The following is a 20,842-nucleotide window of genomic DNA, read 5'->3' on the forward strand; positions in this document are numbered from 1 at the left end:
CTCTCTTCCAAAAGGAAGGGTTATATTCGAAAACAAAGGGTAGGGGTAAGTGGTAGGGCCAATGGGTGAAATGGGATTGGGCCTAAGAGTTAGGGGTCTTACCTCAGGCCTTTTTTAATTTAATGCAGCGTTGTCACCCAGACTGGGAATTGAACCTGTGGAAGATACTGATGTTATCCACTGTGCCACAACAACATATTATATATTTATAGCTTTACTTAGTCTGAACCAGGATCAGTCTTTATCTATGTACTCTTATTGAGATTCTGGAATAGTGTGTCCGTTCTGGAGTGACTGTAGGAGTAAACTGTGTTTATATTGCAGGTGTATGGAGCTCTTTAGTACTGATAGTTTGTGTTGATTCACAGGGAACACAGATCGAGCTGTCTATCGGAGTGACGTTGGGAATTTCAACAATGGCAGGTAATACAGAGGTTCACATTACTGAAGAATGATGGAGCTCCATCCAGTACTTTTGGATACTTTTAAGGTTAAGGATGAGTTGGGACGTTGATCATGTAACATTCTGACATCAGTAACTTTTGCTCTTGTCCCTTTAAAGTCTTCTCTGGACAGTACAGTCAGTTACTCCAACAGAAGCAGGATATAATCTGTTTATTTTGGTTGATTTCAGAAGAAACAGTGAATTTGGGCAGGTGTCCCAGTACTTCCCAAGAGTTTAGGAACTAGAGAGACACCTGCTGGTTACATGGTGCATTGTTATATTGTAAACCACCTGTATTTACACACACACCCACACACCCACACACGCACACACACACACACACACACATATATATATATAATAATTTTTATTATTTATTTATTTATTTATTGAAATAAATTGAAAACCTCTGTAATATAATAAAGAGGAAAATGGATGACCACAATCCATCAAACCAAACTGAACTGTTTGACTTTTTGCATCAGGAGTAAAGGCATAAAGTTATCCAAAAGCAGTGTGTAAGACTGATGGAGGAGAACATGCCAAGATGCATGAAAACTGTGATTAAAAAACAGAGTTATTCCACCAAATATACAGTACAGTACTGTGCTGTGTAGTTATTCCAGAAAGCAGTGAAAAGTTCTCAGAGTAAAAGGCAGAACGGGAGCAGTGAGGTCACTTTGATCACTTAATACAGCATTTTAGTGCTTAAGCATCTCTGGTCACTAACAGTACTGTGTTTGCAGCGGCTGCTTTGGGGAACCTGGTGTCTGACCTGGCTGGACTGGGGTAAGTGTGTACTTATTTTATTCACACCCTGACTGGATTAACAAATGTTTAAATTACAAATGTTTATTTATTTTATTTATTAATCACCACAGCTAAGCAAAAAATATCTCTGTGACCGTAATTCAGGTGTAAATTGTGAATCTGTGGAAGATGTGTGTAATGTGTGTCTGTGTGTGTCTGTGTTTGTGTAGATTAGCAGGTTATGTGGAGGCTCTAGCTGCCAGATTTGGAATGCAGATACCTGACCTCACACCTAAACAGGTCGACATGTGGCAGACCAGAGTCAGCTCACACATGGTGAGGGGTGTGTGTGTGTGTGTTTGGGGGGGGCTTGGTTTAACCAAAGTCTCTCTTTATAGGCAAGTTGGTTCACTCTAAATTATAAATTACTCTTCTAAAGGTCTTTTTGCCATTTGACACTTACATTACTGATAAATCTGATAAAAAAAATGAACAGTTTGTGACATTTTGGCTCAGAAATGCTCAAAAAACAAGACTTTTAAGCTTGTTATGGCTGCTGCGCCTACGCAGATCTCCACAGAGGAGACAGGGGCTTCTCCACACAAGCAGCAATTTGATTGGCTCTTTATCAGTGTCTTGCCTCCTCATTAAGGTATTTGGTTATTACATTTGGTTAAGTCCAAACTAAATAAAAACCTGGATGTTCTTTACTGTTTTTAGTATACGTCTTTTCATTAATACAGTCTGGCCCTGGGACTTTTATTATGAAGCCCAAAATTTAGATTTCCAGATGAGCAACTGTGGCTGATTTTTCCAAGCCGATTGGAGTTATATATTTTTATATCTATATATTAGCTATGAAGGTCAGAACCTTGGCATGTAGTTACTAAATACTGAATTATTTAAAAAATGTGTTGAAAGATTATATCACTTATTGAAATATTTTCTATTGCTATAAATATTGATATTGGATCATGGTATTATTATGGTTATGATTGGTGTAAATTAACTAGGTTAAGCATAAGGTTATGTTTAGGGTAAGCAGTGTTATGGGTAGATTAAGGGCTATCAATCTGCAGTAAATAAATAAAAAAATATATATTCACGGGAGAGCAATTAATGTGTTTACTAAGCTTTATAATGCTTTAATGAAGAGCTCTGTAACTCTGGCTGTGTTCCTGTGCAGGGGAAAGCCATCGGAGTCACCATCGGCTGCATTCTGGGGATGTTTCCTCTCTTTTTTCTCAGTGATGAAGATGAAGAGGAGAAGAAGAAGAAAAAGGCTGCTGCTCATACTGCACCCTCAGACTCCAAGTAATTTACATGGGTGCTTTGGACTCAGTCCAATTAACACTATACCAATGGCTCACTCCAAATTCCATTAGCTTCTAAATGGAGTTTTATTTTATTACGTTTTACCTGGATTTAATGGAATTCAAGGCTCAGCTGCAAAATATGGGAGTTTGCTGGTTTTGAGAGACATACTTAAGTTTTTAATTGTTTTTAAGTTTGTAAGGTATGGATTTGCACCACAGAGGAGATGTAAGTAAGTGTTAAGGGATGGAGGGAAGGGCAGGAAGGTACTACAGCTAACGTATTTTTCGCACTATAAGGCGCATCAGATTATAAAGCGCATTATGCGACACTAGTAAGGAACTGGGGTCTCGATGTGTTTTCCTTCTAATTTAGCAGGTGCGAAAAAACTAGTGCTTTGCGTGGTAAGTGGCAAATGCTTATGCTGCTCCAGCAGTGCTAGCTGGGGTTAGCAGCAGGCTACAGTCCGATATATTTACCTCGGAATGGCAAAAGAGCTAGCGCTTAGCATGGTTAGCGAGTAATGCTAATGCTGCTGGAGCACTAAACTGAAACTCCTGTATAACCCTGTATTTAAGTGGAGTGGCTTTACTGCTCCTTAATACCTGACTGGTAGAATTTATACTCAAGGTGCATCGGATTATAAGGTGCACTGACGATTTTTGGGGAAATTAAAGCATTCTAATTGCGCCTTCTAGTGCGAAAAATACAGTAATGGGACAAGCCATATGAACACTTTAAGCCAACACTTGCCAGCAAGTGCCAAAATAACAAACTGTACAGCAGCAGAAACTGCTTCTATATATAATGTATGTATGACTCACTTGAGAATTACACTTCTGTTCCTCTACATTCAGAGGAAACCAAGTTATTTCTGGTGAGGGATTTTACAGAGATTCAGGATCTCAACGTAAAATAATAATATGATTTAATATTAACACAAGCTCGCCCTTTGATAAGCTGAGAGCAAATATGTCATCCTTAATCCTTCATTTAAAATCAACTGCAGGAAGAGCTGGAATAGAGCTGAAGCCTAATTTTATCCTAAATTATTCAGTAAATGTAAATGAACTTATGCAATACAAGTTATGTTGAGAGCAGGGTGAGGGATCGTCGGCCTGTGAGTGCAGACCTCTGCACATGCTGTAGTCACTTTATTCAGACTACAGCATATCATATTGATCCCTGATAAACGTCCCTAGCATTTTTAGTGGTTCAGGGATTCCCCATCTCTAGCAAAGTCAAAGTTGCTCATAAGCAATAAGCCGTCAGCTGCACAGTACAAATGAACGTAAAGGAATTTTATATTATATTTGATATGAATTCTACATTAATGATCACCCTTTGTCTGCGCTTTATTTCTGTATTTAAAAAAGCAGATCCCAGGTTTAAAGCCCCACTAGGTAGATTGAGATTTTGTGCTCGTGGGCTCCCCCTACAGTTGTCTGTATGTTAGTTTGTAAAGAATGAACCAGTAGTCCTTGTAGAACTGTTAGAACTAAAGGTTGGAAAGCAGGTTGCAGTTCTCGCGAGCGTTGGTCGCGGCCACCTCGGAAAACTTACAGAGTCTGGTTTGAGCTCAGAGGAGCTCCGGCACAGACACGAGAGCACCGCTATTCCTCCTATTACACCTCAATGCAGCGCTGCGGTGAGTTTCAAGCTGTAATTTTATTTCTTTAAACAAACACTTATCTCACATACTCAAACTGTAAGGTGGAGCTTACACTGTGGTCCTCCAGCCACTAGAGGGAGGCCACACTTCGCTCAGGCTGAGTGGTTACACCTGGTTAGTGCCTTTATAAGGACTGCCTACTGTTCAGTCAGTGCAGAGTCTTGATTCTGATTGGGGTTGCTGCAGTTGGTCTGCAGGTCTAGGTTCAGCAACAGTATGTGCTGAAAGAATGAGGTCAGCTGACTACCTGAATATAGACCAGGTTATTCCATCAATGGATTTTTTCTTCCCTGATGATCACGGACATATTCCAAGATGGAAAGATGAAAGTGAAAGAAGCGTGTGGGCCGAGGCAGTAAAGTATAATAAAAGGATTTGTAAAGTCATTATTCTTTGCAGATATGATGTTCTTTTCACTTTCACAGATTTGCACTGTGCAGTTAGCAGCTAGCCCAAAGTAGCACTGATAGTGTTGATATTCTCTATTACAGGAAGTGTAGCATTTTAATAAAAAGAATCATGCAGAGTGAACAAAGCCTCAAAGCCTTTTACAGACTTACGGAAGTCCCCTTTTATTTCTATGCAGAAAAAAAACACTTTAGTTTTTAGCATGTTTAATAAACAACAAACAAGCAAAAATGTTGATATATGCAGAAATATGGAGTTATTCATACAGCAAAGCACAGCAATATTAGATGTTATTTAATATGTAGATGTATGGCTGTGTGGGCTAAAGCCTGCCGTCAGTTCTTACAGTAGTAAAGTCAGTATTGGTTAAGTAGGACATGAGTTGAGGTGAGTTTTTTTTTTTATTGTTTTATTTAACTGAGGTGAAGTATGACTGTGGTTCAAGAGGTTTTATTTCCAGGGTTTTTTAATACTGGAATAGAAGGTGCTGATGATCACAGTGGGAAAACAAATGCATTAAAGTTATGTGATGCAGATATGTACATTATTACCACATTAATAAACTATATTACTTTACCATAATTGACTAAATAAACATGATAATATTTACTAATCTGAAAGTTAACTGAAAGGCAGTGTTAAACCTTATTTATTGTTATTTGTCTAAATTTATTTGAAAGAAAAATCAATCCAAAACCCTTAAAACCCTCTATCAGATCCATGATGCTAATAATAATGATTAATCCCTTTGTAATGGTAAACTAAACAAATTCTAAATAAGAAAACACTGGTTGATTTCATAAGTTTTCTTATTACACCATCCCTTTCATTTTTAGACAGAAGTGTGTTTAACATTTAATCAGAGGGTGAAGCAATCCCTTACATGGTTCTCAGTAGGATAAACATCATTATTTGACTTTATTTATAATAAATTAATGTCCATACATAAAATATGCATATGTGTATGAATATATATAGAAGTTTATTTGGCTATGCAGTGTTTATTTCCTCATTTGTTGCCTCAGGGCAACATAACACAGTTTTGTTTCTTAACTCTGATCACCACTGAAGAACGTATTATTTAAATATTTTAAAAATATAAATACATGTATTTTTTTTCCTCAGAATTCCATTTCATGTATAACATTGCTGTTCAAAAAACATATATATCTCCAAAATAGCAACTTTACATGAGAAAGAAATATCAGTGTAAACTCTCAGTGGAGATCTAAATATAATGATTTTATTCCAGGTCATTTTAGAGCATTTCTATTGTTCCATTCATTGTGACATTTTAAATATGACTGATATATTCACTGGAACCCTAAGCCCAAAAAAAAGAAGGAAAGTTCTCAATTAATTAATAAATAAATAAATAGAAAAGCCTGTTGTGTTGATGTAATATAGTTAATTAGTGTAGAAAGGATGTCCATATATGTGTCATGTAAATTAGATGCATTTTGTTTTCAATGTGGGGATGTGATCTTATAAACACTATAGTTTTATATAAACATACACCATATGTCCAAAAGTTTATAGACACCTGCTCCTCCAGAGTTCAGTACGAAATATTTTGTAATACTCCTTTTGTTGGAGTAACAGTTTCTGCTCTTTTGGAAAGGCTTTACACTAGATGTTCGAACATTGTTGTGTGGATTAAGGAATGATATTAAAGTTGATACAGATACGCTCCAATTCTTCCCAAAATACTGGATGGACCTCCATCATTCCAAATTACACAGTTCCACTGCTCCACAGCTCAAAAGGTGGGGGGATTTATACCCCTCTATCCAGATGATGCTTGGCACTGGAATGAGAGTCCCATTGTATTGCTCAGTGCATTTGTATGAATAATGTCTGCACCAGCTTTTAATAAAGGTGAATTTAATACACTCCCAGTTAGGGTTGCATAAACTATCGTTTAAGCATCGTCATCGTAATGTGTGCATGTGCAATAGTCACATCACAGGACGTTACAGGCAATTAAATCAAACACGTCATGTTGCAGTGTTTGGATTGTTGACACAAGAAGTAGATACACAGCGCTGTCTCTGTGTCTGTGTGAGTGACAGGCTGCTGCTGCCTGAGAAGCGAGAGGGGGAGGGGGAGCGTGAGCGGGGGCAGGAGGTAACCACATGGATGGGGACATGCTAGTAAACACACATGTGGAAAGCTGTTCCTCACTCCAGCACAGTTTTGCAGCGCAGATATTTCCAGTTACAGCTGAATTCACGCTTTTAATCCCGGAAAAACACTCTTATTTTCCCTTTTAAAAGCCATTAAAATGCCTGATTAAAGGGCCGATTACTGTTGTTTTGCTGTTTTCCTCGGATTTTGAGAGCTTACAGCCTAAAACGGCATAAGAAAAGAAGAATGCTTAGTCAGTCTATTCACTAGTAATTCACTTTAGTTTATCCGTTCCAATACTTTTGCTCACAAAAAAATGTGTGGGTTCAGACTAACAGTGCAGAATCTTCTAAACTGTGCATCAAATCCAGATGTAAATACTTGGAAATAAAAACTGAAATGTTGATCTTTTGTCTCATATTTATTATTCTACATCAGAAATAAAGGGATTGGCCTCACTGTTCCAACACTTTTGGAGAGGGGTGGGGGGGTATTAGAAGGGGTGTCTAAATACTTTTGGACATATGATGTATATTAATAATTTAGTTTTCTGGATACAGATTAGGCTCAGATGTATTTTCGATTTAAAATACATCATTCTTGCTCCTACTTTGTGTCTGAAGAGCTAAAATTCTAGCACTGATCATCTCACTGACGTCATCTCATTACGTGTTTTCTTGTTTTCTTTTTTATATAAATGTTTGTATGACATCAGTAGGAATTTGCATCATCAACATGCTGCATTTTTATCACAGAATGCTCCTAATTCCCTTGCCAGTGGCTGTATCCTAATGAAAAGCTTTTACAGGCGAGGATTAAGCTTTATCTGGTTATGGAAAGCCGGCACAAGTGCAGACGTCTCAAAAAAGCAAAAAATAACTCCTAACTCGTAGGTGATGAGACGCTGTTGATGGCGTTTTTCCCTCATGTGGTCGATATTTAAAGACTCCGTATCCTTTGACTCACGTCTCACCTGATGTGCTCGACTGTTTTGAAGGATCTCAATCATCTGGTTCTGGAGGAATTATTGATATTGAAGCTGATTGATCAGGTACTTACTGTATCTGTGTGTATTTTTAACCAAGTGTGATTTTTATGAAGTTTATGAATGACTTAATTAATCTGATGTTAAATATATAATAAATGAATTGATGAAAAAACTGTTTCAGATTGGGTTTTGTTCTGCATACTGTTCTAGTTTTTACAATGGAAAGTCCTCTGTAAAGTGTTTCCTTTATTCAGACTGCCAGTGCAAATCCCATTGAGTAAATACTTTTAGCAATATAGTGTATATAATGAACAATATTATACAATGTTAATATTATACATAAAATATAACTTTTAATTTTTATATAATGAAAGAAAAAAAAATCTCACCTTGTCTCTGCTGCCTCTGGTGTCTGTCTCGACTTGGACTCAACTACTAAAATCTTGGGTCCTATTTTACACCCTGCTCAACAACAGTCTATTTTCACATACCGCATTTTTCACACTATACGGCACACCAGGTCCATTTTAAGCGACACTAGTAAGGAACAGGAGTGTCGCCATGTTTCCTTTCTAATTCAGCTGGTCTTGTCACGGGGTGGTGGTGAGCTAAGTGAAAAAAACTGTAATTCTTAAAAAAAAAAAACTTTCTTTTAAAGTCAAACGAGCACTGTATGTTAATCTACACAGATTTCTCTCCTGAAAACTGTTTATTTGGGTGAGTAAAGCACTTCTGTTCATTTACAGTAAGCTTAGATTCCCTGGAGATTTTCTGGAGCATTAGCAGCTAGCAGTTAGCAGCTAATGCCGCCCGACAGCGCTACACTAAGGAATCCTGAGTGTTCTTGTAAGCCAGGGTGATATTAGCTAGCAGTTCATCTTAGTTTGTTTTAACACTGTAAACACACAGACTACAGATCAGTATACTCACTTCTGAACAGCAGAAGCTAGCACTTAGCGGCTAATGCTAATGCTACTCCAGCCCTGGTGCTAGAGAACTAAACTGAAACTCCTGTATAACTGTATACTGCTCTTTACAACTTGACTGGTAATTCATACATAAGGCGCACCAGATTATAAGGCACTTTAACGATTTTTGAGAAAATTAAAAGATTTTAAGTGCAGCTTATAATGTGAAAAATACAGTATATCTATACTGATGGGTGTGGTGGTCTGGAAGTGAGGTGTGTGCAGGTCAATTTTTGGTGTACTGCTATCTTGGCAACAGAAAACATAGGTTCTCCACTGACTGAATATAACCTAGACAGACATCAACAGTCAGATGTTCATTGATGTCTTGGCACATGGGCACGCTGCAGTGCACAAACCCATAGCACGTGCCTGTTGGCAGCTATGCAAACTTTCACATCAAAAGTAAACAGATTGAATGAGTGGAAATGAGCAGAACAGTCTTCTTTGCCAAGAAGCATTGGAAACGTCCAGGTAGCTGCGCTGTTACAATAGCAATCCGCCAAAGTCAGAGCACACCTGACTCTAATGGTCTCGACTACAGCACTTGCTTTGTGTGTGTGTGATGCAAATTCAAGAAAAAACAGCATAAAGCACATGATTTACATTAGCATATATCTATTTATTAATTTGTCCAATTATTTAAACTTCTGGAATAATGTAAACTCATATTCACAAAAGGAAAGAAATTGCTGATCATTTATCAATCATCATATCATCAATAAAATGAAAGCAATGATAATTACAATAATAATCATATTTGAATATAATAATTGTCTTCTTAACAATATTAACATTCACAACATGTCTCCATACGCTGAGGTGTCCCACATTTTAAACACGGAGTCTCCCCCCTCGGTTTGTAAGCGTTTCTGTGGTTCTGTATAAATATGTACATTCCTACGCTCTAAAGCCCGTAAGAAGGACAGGGTGTGTATGGCTTGTCCATGGCTATGGCTAAGATTAAGGGTAGGATTCCCGCTCAGGGGACGTTTCATTCTTTAAGATTAGATACAACCTCTCATGACTTCAAAGAATAAATATAGCGCTACACAATGGGAGAAACGGTTCACTACCACTATCGTTCTCAGGAGGACTTTATACACAAAAAGGTGGCTGTAGAGAATCAGCAGCTCCTGCTGCTCAATACCGAGAACAATTCTCGAGGCTGCGTCTCAAATCAAACCCCTGTTCCCTATGTAGGGAAGAAGAAGCTTAGAAACTAAATTAATGTATAATACTTTTCTACATAATTCAATCAGTAACGGAGGATTTTAGAGTGGTGTTTGGTGTGAAATGATTTCTAGTTGATCGTCAAAAAGTCATGACATCTACATTACATAATATCTACAAGAATTTATAAATCATTTTCGGTTCATCAAACAAAACCAAAATCATTACAGAACATCTGTATTGATTCCTAGCTGATTTTAAATCATTCATTAAACTGATGAAATTACATAAAATCAAGAGTAATTATTTTGTTGGTCATAAACTACCTAGAAAAGTGCATTTCCTGAAGGAAAACGGCTCCCACCGTTTGCTAATGTGGTTTCTATGGTGTTGCTAGGTGGTTGCTAAGGTGTTGCTATGGTGTGGCTAAGGTGTTGCTATGGAGTCTGTGGTGGTTGCTAAGGTGTTAATATGGTATCCCTGTTGATTGCTATGTAGTTTCTAAGTGGTTGCTAAGGTCTTTCTATGGTATCCGTGGTGGTTGCTATGTAGCTTCTAGGTGGTGGCTAAGATGTTGCGCTATGGTATCCACGGTGGTTGCAATATTGTTTCTAAGGTGTTGCTACAGTGACAAAACATTGTAGCATTAATGATAATTTATAGTGATTTTTAGTTACTTTTTGTCAAAACTGACAAAATGGTGTAACATTAACGTTGTTTCATTGTTGCTTTTTCGTTTATCAATTATAAAATTATAAAATATAGTTGTATTTTAAGTCATAAATCAAACTGAGAAAATCACATTAATTGCATCAATAATAATTCCTTACATCATCAAACTAAAACCAAGAAAACTGCTAAATTAACACTGACTGCTAGATGATATTAGATTATCCACCGAACTAACCGAATGGCAAAACATAAATATTACAAACTTACCAAAATAGCTTAAAACAATAATTGTAAATTGTAATAAAGTTGATTTTATTTAATTAGCCTAAAGCAAAGACATTACATAACATCAGCGCTGATTCCCAATTTTTTCAGTGTTACTTTTTAGTAGATTTTAGTTAATTTACATAAACTGACAATTTGACATATCGGCCACATTTATTCCTAGATAATTTGGTCATCAGCCAAAACTTAAAAAAAAAATACTTAGGTGATTTTAGGTCATAAAAAACAGAAAAATGGTGCAACATCAATGTTCATTCCTAGTTTGTTTCAGGTTGTCTCCCAAAACAAAAAAAATGACCTAACATTAATGTTAAATTCAAAGTATTTTTTAGATCATTTACCAGAACCAATAAAAGCATATAGTCAACACTATTTAGCAAATTCATTTTAGTACATCTAAGAAAACCAACAAAAGGATGAAACATTAACTTTGTCTAATTTAGGTTAGTAGCCAAAAACTGACAAAATAATGTAACATCATTGTTGACCTAGAGTTGATTTTAAGTTGATTTTATGTCAGAATAAGATTTAAGGTGATGTGAAGACAAAATGCCATAAAATCTAGGTCAAAAAACCTTATCTACAATCTACATTAATTCAAAGTTCATTTCTAGTTTCCTAGTTTTTTTTTTCTCCCAGTTTTAGTTTTTAGATTTTAGTTAATCGACATAAATCAAAAATTGATTCACATCAATTCACAAATCGGCCACATTTGTTCCTAGTTGATTTGAGGAGTGACACAGTGAACAGGGGGCGGATCTGAGGCGCAGCCTTTTTGTTTATTGTTGGTTCTTCTGTTCAGCTCTTCGCTTTTATTATCCGCAGCTTCTGCTGATGGAGCAGAGCCGGGTCTGAGCGACCCAGAACCAAAACATTTAGGCACGGGGAAAGATTCGTATAGGTATATATATATTTTTTTTTATTTTTTTTATTTTTTAACTCCATAAATAGTATCTGAATGCAGACAAAATAAGTATCAATACTTTCAACCACAACAAAAAAATCATCTAAAAAAAAAAAAAATGAAATAAATAAATAAATAAATCTGAGGAAAAAAAAAATGCAACTGACTAAAAAAACCTACCAGCAAAAAACAACTAATGGTGTATATGTGTAATCATCTATCGAACATCGAGGAAGAATCATAAAAACAATAGGACTTGGTAAAATGAATAAAACTGTATAAATCAACAGGTCTCGGATCCAAAGTCCTCAGGCTCTATTTACAACAGAATCCCCACAGAAACCTGCAGCGGAACGTCGTCAGCTGCCCACCTCGCAAAATAAACCCATAAAACTCCCAATCTAACGGCCAGGGAAACTAACGGAAACGTCTGATTGCGTATATATGCATCAGAGTGTGTGTGTGTGTGAGTGTGTGTCTAAAAATAAAGAAGATAACAGTGGGACCGAATGAGGTATGACACTGCTAGTGACGCTGCTACTGCTTTCTTCTTTCATCAGTATCTGTATATATTTATATATATGTATATATGTATGTATGTATGTATGTATGTGTGTGTGTGTGTGTGTGTCTCCATGCCTAGGAGAGCATTATAGTACATTGCCACGATACAGTACATTGGTAATGGGTATATCTTTGTGCTTAAATAAAGTTCTAATATAAACAGAGTTAGATGGGCTATAGTCCTAGAGATATAAATACTAGATCATACTTCAGTGCGTTTATAGATTCTCTAAACTGCCGTTTCCTCTCAAAGCGAGTCCCTGCCGTTAGCTGATCCCGGTGTTCCCCATTTCATTACAGCCCTGTTCGCTGTCTCGCTCTCTTTCTCTCACACACTCACACACACACATATATACACACACATGCATGCACACACTCACAAAGAAATAACAAACCCATCCTGTACGCAGAACACGTCCACATCCCATCGAAAGCCAAGAGCTAAACGCTCACTCACAGGAGTCCAGAAAGACCATTAGAAACTGATGGACTGATTATCTCATGATCTCAAGATCTCAAGTCGATTTTCCAGAATAACCAAAGTAGTTTTCTCAAGATTATCTGATTGATATAATTTTATTACCAATTTAAAAAACCAATTACCCCGCCCATTCATTATGACTAGCATATAAGCGCCAGATCCCCAGATCCAATACATCAGCTAACAGATAGGGGATGATGCTAAGGAGAGATGAGGGGAGAGAGCGCCATCTACCCTTCCAGAGAGAGCATGGCCAATTGTTCTCTCTCAGACTCCGGCTGCTGAGGTGATCCTCGGATCAGTGTTAGAGCCACAGCCCGCTGGACCACTCTGAGGCCCATGCTATTATCTGAAAAAATAAAAATGTTTTGTTTGTTTTTATTATAAATAGTGTTTTTCATTATATAATAAATTATATACATTTTTCAAGATATTGAATTGGTTATTAAAATCGCTTTTCTCGAGACGAGGAATTGTAATTTTCACAGGATAATGAATCATGCTTTTCTCCACATAAGGAATTATGTTTTTCCTCAAGAAAAAATAATGATGCTGTTCTTAGGATAAGGAACAGTATTTTTCTCAACAATTCAATTATTCAAATATGTTTCTCATAATAATTGCATTTTTACAGAGAAAACAAATGGTGCTTTAATGGTATTGAGATAAGGAATGGTGCTTTTAAAAAAAATGGGGTTCTTTTAAGATATCTTTCAAGATAATAAATTATTTCTTATGATAAAACGACTTTTCTCAAGATTCAAGTTTCTCAAGAAAAAAAATGTTTTATATAATAATCTCTAAAAACTGCTACTATTAGTTTACAGGAATTCATCACAAGAAAACAACTTTTATTATTCTGAGATCACAAGAAAATAAGCTGTGATCAAATAAAATGAGCTCTTTCTGGACTTCTGTAGAAGTGAACCAAGTAGGTCATCTTTTCTATCAACTCACACCCTCACACACACACACACACACACACACTCTTACACATAAACACACACGCACACACAGACTCATACACACACACATACACACACATTTGCTCTGTTCTCTCGGCTTGTTTCGGTGTCCAGTCGATGAGATGAGGGGATGCGGATCCTTGAAAAGTCCTCAGAAGCAGCAACAGCAAAAGTCCAATCAGAGACGGAACTCTTCGCTCCTGTACAGGTAAACAGACTCCGGAGCGTCGGGGGGGGGTGTAGTTTGGGGGGGGAAGGTAGAGAGAGTGTCCCGTGTGCTCCTGCGTGTTAATAAAGTTTATTTTTCTTCTTCTTTTTTTTTAATCCCCTGTTTTGTATAGAGCTCTTTAGGCACAGAGAAGAGGCTCCGCCCACCCGGCGGCGAGGGGAGGGGCTTCTGAGCAGTATGGCAACATCTGATTGGCTCAGAAAAGACCACACCTCCTTTAAAAAGTTTTGAAAAGGCTTGATATAAGAAAAAAACAAACAAAAGCAAACAAAAAAAAAATACAATCTGACCAAAAGATAAAACAAAAAAACGAAAGAAAACCCGAAAACCCAAGAAGTGTTATTGAGTCATTATTAGGAAGAGGAGGCTTGTGGGTTATGTAGTCATTAAGAAGAGACCACGCACACACAAGAGACCAACACACAGCCTCTCTCTACGGCCATCATGCTGAGATCGACGGATACTCCTGCTGAGAGAGGGCGAGGAGGGAGAGATAGGGGAGAGCAAGAGAGAGAGAGTGTCTGGGGCGTGCGACATAGGTGGAAAGTGAAGGATTAATTAATGAGCGAAGTCCCTCTCTCTCTATCTCTCTCTCCCTCTCTTTTTCTCTCTTTGCGGACATTTTTCTTCGTAATAAAGATCTGAATGCGAAGGCCATAGAGTCATAGAGTCTTATACAAGAGCAACGGCCTCAAAACTGTGACTCCCCTACGTACAAAAAAGAGCTGATTGTCATTATTTTGGCTCAATAAAGAGAAAACAAAAAGAGAGAGGGAGAGAAAGAAAGAGGAAAGAGGGGCGAGAGACACGCAGATTCTATCAATGAGTGTGTGCTTTTTCGTTTGGAGAGGCGTGATGCGTCGGGAGTGATGCTCTTCCTCTCTCTCTCTCTCTCTCTCTCTTTCCTCTCTCCTCTCTCAGCCAATCAGACACAAGAGAGAGGCTCCTGGACCGACGGCGGACCAGTCGCGTGTCCTTTCGTGCTGCTGTGGTCAATCATGTTCCGGTGTGACCACCGTAGATTGGCTGGGGGAGAGAAAGAAAGAGAGAGAGACAGAGAGAAAGACAGAAAGAGAGGGAGAATGCAGGAGGGCAGCAGGTGACTTGGTGTCCAATCATAATCCACTTGGCAATTGATTGACTTTGCTTTAGATAGTCCAGTAGTCTTGGGTGTGTCTGATGATAAGAGTCTCTAAAGATATTATAAGTGATTTCTCAGTTTAGTCCAGACCAATAAGTGTAATATCAATCTTAAATCTTCTAACTCGAATATTGTGTATACTAGGTAGACCGCACAATAGTGCTGTCACAATGGCATGGAAATGAGATGGTAGATGGTAAGTAAACACATGCATAGTCAACTCATAAACAAATACACACACATACGCACAACATATGAGATTAATGACTAAAACTACCTCTACTAAGTCACTACTAACATTGGCCATACAATACTGAATTAACTCTAAAACTACTCAAATTATACCAGTACAATTAATAAATGAAGAGAATAACAGTGCAAAAAAATATGAGATTCTGAAAGATATGCTATGCTTCCGAAATGCAGGTCGCCATATTTTTAGCTTTGTGCTTTTAAACCTAAAGACTAAATGTCAGTTTAAGCCTAGTTGTTTACTTCATTTTCCTTTCAATAGAAAAAAATCCATTCAAAAGGATGTCGATTAATAAATACTCGGCTTACTATCTGTCTGAGAAACTGCTTATAGCTGTTCAAATCAGAGTTACACCTTCAGTCATGTGAAAAAGACCCCAAGAAATACAATTTTGAGAGGATCTTGAAGGATCTTTTCCTTGGAGGATCCTTAAAGGTCTACTCCCAGACAATGACTGTTTATGAATTGAATCAACGACAAACTGTGTGAGTGCCCCTTTAAATTCTATAACAGTCAATGCAGTAAAGTACAACTAGTGGGGCTCCTCCCACTAGTTGCTGACATTAACCAGCCAACCAGGTTCGTCATTCCTGCAGCGGGCAAAATATGGAACTTCAGCATTTATGAAGTGATATAGTTATCCATCAGGAAACAAGAAAAGAATAAAGAGAATAGAAGCCATAATTTCCATTGGATAAATTAGGCCTTCGACAAATGATGTAGCAGGTAGGCTAGCGACAAAATACTAGTGCATCTCAAAAAATTAGAGTATCATTGAAAAGTTACTTTACTTCAGTAATTCAGTTCAAAATGTGAAACTCATATATTATATAGATGTATTTATTTTATTGTTAATGATTAATACAGCTTACAGCCAATGAAAACCCAAAATTCAGTGTCTCCGAACATTTTAGTATAATATTAGACTATTTATTACTTATAGCAGTGGGGGCAGTGTGCCAAGTCCTGCTGGAAAATGAAATCCACATCTCCATAAAAGTTATCAGCAGGGAGAAAAAGCATGAAGTGCTGTAAGATTTAGTGGGAAAACAAAAACTGCACTGACTTTAGACTTGATAATAAAACACAGTGGATCAACACCAGCAGATGATCAGTCTCTCCAAACCATCAGTAAAATTTGCATTTGAAATTTCATTTGTAAATTAAGGGAGCAGAGTCTGGAGGAAGAGGGGAGAGACACACAGTCCAAACTGCTTGAGGTCTAGTGTGACGTTTCCACCAATCAGTGATGGTTGGAACTTTTCCATGATATTCTATTTTTTTGAGATGCTATAGTATATGGGTAATGCTTATGTTAGCTACCTGCTTGGCAGGCAATGATAGTATGCTTTTTTTGCCTTTAAAACATCCCTGGTCTCATGTCCTGAGTGAGATCAATATGGTCAAACCCAAAAAGCTCTCTAATGCCTTCAGAAAGAGGGGATTGAAACAGATCTCAAAACAATTAGATATCAAATAATTTTGAACCATGTCAAACTGCTCTAGTAAGTATTGACCAGAAGATGCACAAAGATTCTCCAACATTTTTCAAAAAGGTTTTCATGGGGTCTCCTTCAGACCTTCAGATCTGAAGATGTGCTTTGCTGTCTAGCTGTCTCAAAAGATTCATTTGAAGAAAAGAAAGCTCCTTTAAAGCATAGCTAAGCTAATACTACTAAGTGCTAGCTTTTTTGTCCTGCCAGCTTCCACAGGATTTTTTTGGCTGAACAATTCTTTAAATGAACAGATAAAAGAGGAAATGGACAGATGGCCGTTAAGCTGAGCCTGAAGGTAAGCCATGAACATATTGTCGTCATTAGAAAACCATTTAACTTCTTTTGTCTGTGTTCATTTTGTCCACATTGCTTGAAAAGACCAGCTGCCGTTTTCATTGTGTGTTGCGATTTCTTGTGAAAGAACCGAGTTTGAAGAAGATAAAATAGAGGTTTTCTTCCAATGGTGTCAATATGCTGTAATACATGGATTCATTATATAAATTGTGTGAAATTGTATCATTTTTTTAATCTCAGTTTTATGACAGTAGCTTCAAAATTGACCCATCATATCAGCAGTGGCCTCATGACTAGACCCCCCTCCCTCCGTCTGTGACCCAGCCTGCGGGGGGTGCCTCTGCTCTTGGTATGGCTATCTTGGGAAAGCTGGGGATGGACCGGTAGTCGCCATTCTGGTTGATGTGGAGCCTTGGGGGCAGGGGTGGGAAAGGGGGTATAGGGGGTATAGAAGGTAGTGGGGGCAGTGCGCCATTCCATGGGGAGCCGGATGGACCCAGAGAGGACATAGATGAGGCAGGGTTCAGCGCCAAAACCCCCTCTCCTCCTGCAACCAAGGACGGATCGATCGAACCCAGAGAAGAATACGGGTCATCCTAACAGAAGGGTAGAGCAAAGATGAGAGAAAAGAAAGGAAGGAAGAGAACAGAAAAGAGAAGAAGAGGCAGTACAAGAAGACAGTAGAGAAAAGTGGAGACAGATCCAGAGAGCAGTAGATGGGTGAGGACAGGAAGAAAAGAGTGGAGGCAAGATGAGAAGAGAAGAACCAGTAGAGAACAGTGGAGAAGAAGAAAGTAGAGTTAGAGCAGATGGAAGAGAAAAATAAAGAGGTAAGGAAAAGACAGATGGGGATATGTGATTGGAAGAGTAGAGACACGAGTAGAGAAAAGACAGTGGAGATATTTCCAGAAGAGAAAAAAGGACAGGAAGAGAAGATTGAAGATGGTGAAAAAAGTTATGACAGAACAAGAAGGGAACAGTGGAAATGAGAGGAGAAGAGTAAAAAGAAAAAAGAAGAGTGAAGGTGAGAAGAGTACAGATGAGGGAAGACAAAATAAGATGAGAAGAGTAGAGACAGAACAAAAACAGTGGAGACAGTATGAGAACAGGAGAGTAGAGACAGATTAAGAAGTGAAGAGTGGAAACAGTACGAAAAAAGAGAAGAGAAGAGTAAAGACGAGAAGAGAGCAGATGAGGGAAGACAGGACACACAGAAAAGGTGGAGACAGGATGAAAAGAGAAGAGTGGAGACAGAATGGAATGAGAAGGGAGGAAACAGGATGAGAGGAAAAGAGACAGGACAAGTAGAGAGGAGTAGAGACAGATCATGATGTGAAGAGTGAAGACAGTATGGTAGGAATAAAAAAGAGTAAAGAGAAGAGAAGAGTAAACACAAGAACAGAACAGATGAGGGAAGACAGCACACACAGAAAAGGTGGAGACAGGATGAAAAAAGAAAAGTGGAGACAAAATGAGAGGAGTGGAGACAGTATGAAAGAAGAGACAGAACAAGAATTGAAGAGTGGAAACAGTACAAGAAGTAAAGAGAAGACAAAAGTTTAGAGAAGAGTGAAGAGAAGAGAGTGAAGACGAGAAGAGAACAGATAAGGTAAAACAGGACAGAGGAGTGGAGACAGAACAAAAAGACAAGAGTGGAGACAGAAGGAGAAAAAAGAGAAGACAAAAGTGAGGAGAAAGGTGAATATGTGAAGAGAACAGATGGGTGAAAACAAGACGAGCAGAGAAGAGCAGAGACAGGATGAGAAAAGAAGAGAGGATTAGAAGAGAAGAGTGTAGACAGAATGAGAGGAGTGAAGAAAGAACAAGAAGAGTTAAGACAGTATTAGAGGAGAAGAGAGAAAATGAGAAGAGAGGAGTGGAGACAGAAATAGAAGAGTGAAGACAGTATGAGAGGAGAAACGACAGGACGAGAAGAGAGAATTTTTAGACAAATCAAGAAGAAAAGAGTGGAGACAGTATGAGAAAAGCAGAAAAAACACAAGAAGAGGAGTGAAGACAGGACAAGAAGAGATGAATAAGAAAAGTGGAGACCAAAAGAAGAGAAGAGAAGGAAAATGAAGTAGATGGAATTTAGAAGAGTGCAGGCAGGGGATGAGAAGGGCAGAGAAGATCCAAGAAATATGCATCATGTAAATGACAAAGGGATCAAGTCAGAGAAAAAGAGAATAATTGAAAAAGAAACCAAAAGGGAAAAATAGGGAGGGTATAAAGTAGAGGTTTGGAGAGGGTAGGGAGGGGATGGGAGAGCAAAAGAAAAAAACATTATAAATTAGGAGGAACAAAAACAGCCTGAAAACTGAGGAGAAAGACAGAGAGAGAGAAACAGAGAGGATAGATAGAGAGAGACAGAGAGGATAGATAGAGAGAGACAGAGCAAAGGTGGAGAGGACGGGTGGAGTTTAAAGCAGAGGGAGTCAGACTCTTAAACATCCTTTTTAACATCATCTCAAACTACCATTCCCTCAAACTCGGTCTTGATCTAGACATAAGAAAAGACTTTAAGGATGGACTTTTTCTTCAGTAACACTTTATCCTTGCATGGTCCATTTGATGGTCTCACTGATGCTCAACTGACATTTAACTAACATTCAACTGAATGTCAATTAAATGCCATTGATCTGAGAGGTGAAAGTTAATGGTTCTATATTGAATGTAACCCTACATCCAACTCTAACCCAAACTCTAATCTTAAAATTGTAGCATTAGGTTTAGGGTTAAGGCTAGGGTTAAATGTAGGGTTGATTGATTGATGGTTCAGGTTAGGGATAGATGTTGGGTTAGGTTATATTTTAAATAATTTACATTAAACATAGAGTTAAGTTGCATTTAATAGACATTCATTTGAATGAGGTCAGCATCAACAAAGCCATAAAATGGACCATCCAAGTAAAGTGTTACCTTTTCTTCTTCAGTAGTTCTTCATGGTCCCTGCTACCTTTTCTCTTGGCAATTCAGTGTAATGATCTCTGACTATTAAAGATTATGTTGTCTTCTTCTCTATTTGACTCAGGATGGGACTCTTGGTGGAGAATGTGGGCTTTGGTAGTCATGGTGGTCTGGTGCCCCATTTTCTCACTGGAAGATACTCCTCCTTATTCATGTCTTCCATTCTGGTTGAGGCTCTCTTGGACAAGCTAGGGTTGTCAGTGTGTCCTGGTATTGTAGATGGAAAGGGCTGCCTTGTTTCTTGCCATTTATGGTTCAGTGTGTTTCTTTCCAGGTAGTTAGATGGAGCTGTAGCTGGATGGCCTTGCTTCTATTCCCTATATCATTCAGTGGCTCTGGTAAAGCAAGAGAAGTGTATTGAACCCAAGGTTCTCGCTTTTTCCGTAATTCTATTGGCCGCTGCTCCTGACTCCCAGTCGCTGACTGGGTCAGATATCTAACATGCCAAATATTTGCCAGGCGTCTGTGACTGGTCGGCGAACAGTTGGCAATGGCTCGCCCAGCATCTTTCAGTAGTTCACACTATACTACTGCAAGAGTACTGAGAAATACCTGATTTGCCTCTGAGCAGAATTTTAGTTGGCGATCAACAAAAAACTGTCTGCGGCTTAAAAACCGAGCTAAAATCTTGTAGTGTGAACCTGGAATTATTTACCCTCTACAATTATTTCCCCCTACTTTCAAGGGAACTAGAAGTATGGCCTTGTTTTCTCTCCATTTATTGTCCAGTAGGGGTGTCACGATTC

At 38.2% G+C, this 20,842-nt stretch overlaps 2 protein-coding genes across 6 annotated transcripts in view; one reads left to right on the forward strand and one right to left on the reverse strand.

Moving 5' to 3' along the window:
* tmem65 (transmembrane protein 65) overlaps positions 1 to 20,842 on the forward strand; it is a 238,354-nt gene that overhangs the window by 14,479 nt on the left and 203,033 nt on the right. For 2 of the 4 annotated variants that reach the window (XR_007438005.1, XR_007438006.1), the window contains exons 6-9: positions 369 to 423; positions 1,192 to 1,234; positions 1,426 to 1,531; positions 2,382 to 4,378. Coding sequence is in view for 2 of the 4 variants with exons in the window: in XM_022671966.2 (XP_022527687.1) it covers positions 369 to 423; positions 1,192 to 1,234; positions 1,426 to 1,531; positions 2,382 to 2,513 (336 nt within the window). In the remaining 2 variants the exon portion in view is untranslated. Of the gene's footprint in view, positions 1 to 368; positions 424 to 1,191; positions 1,235 to 1,425; positions 1,532 to 2,381; positions 7,121 to 20,842 lie in introns of those variants that run through there. The other 2 variants (XM_022671966.2, XM_007257732.4) reach the window with 1 other exon arrangement.
* Positions 14,818 to 20,842, reverse strand: part of syngap1a (synaptic Ras GTPase activating protein 1a) — a 152,176-nt gene continuing 146,151 nt past the window's right edge. The window contains exon 21 of one of the 2 annotated variants that reach the window (XM_049475240.1): positions 14,818 to 14,971. In XM_049475240.1, coding sequence (XP_049331197.1) covers positions 14,942 to 14,971 — 30 coding nt within the window. In that variant the 3' untranslated portion in view covers positions 14,818 to 14,941. Of the gene's footprint in view, positions 14,972 to 15,484; positions 17,726 to 20,842 lie in introns of those variants that run through there. The other variant, XM_049475239.1, reaches the window with a different exon arrangement.

Source organism: Astyanax mexicanus, chromosome 2 (assembly GCF_023375975.1).
Source record: "Astyanax mexicanus isolate ESR-SI-001 chromosome 2, AstMex3_surface, whole genome shotgun sequence".
NCBI classification, from domain to species: Eukaryota; Metazoa; Chordata; class Actinopteri; order Characiformes; family Acestrorhamphidae; genus Astyanax; species Astyanax mexicanus.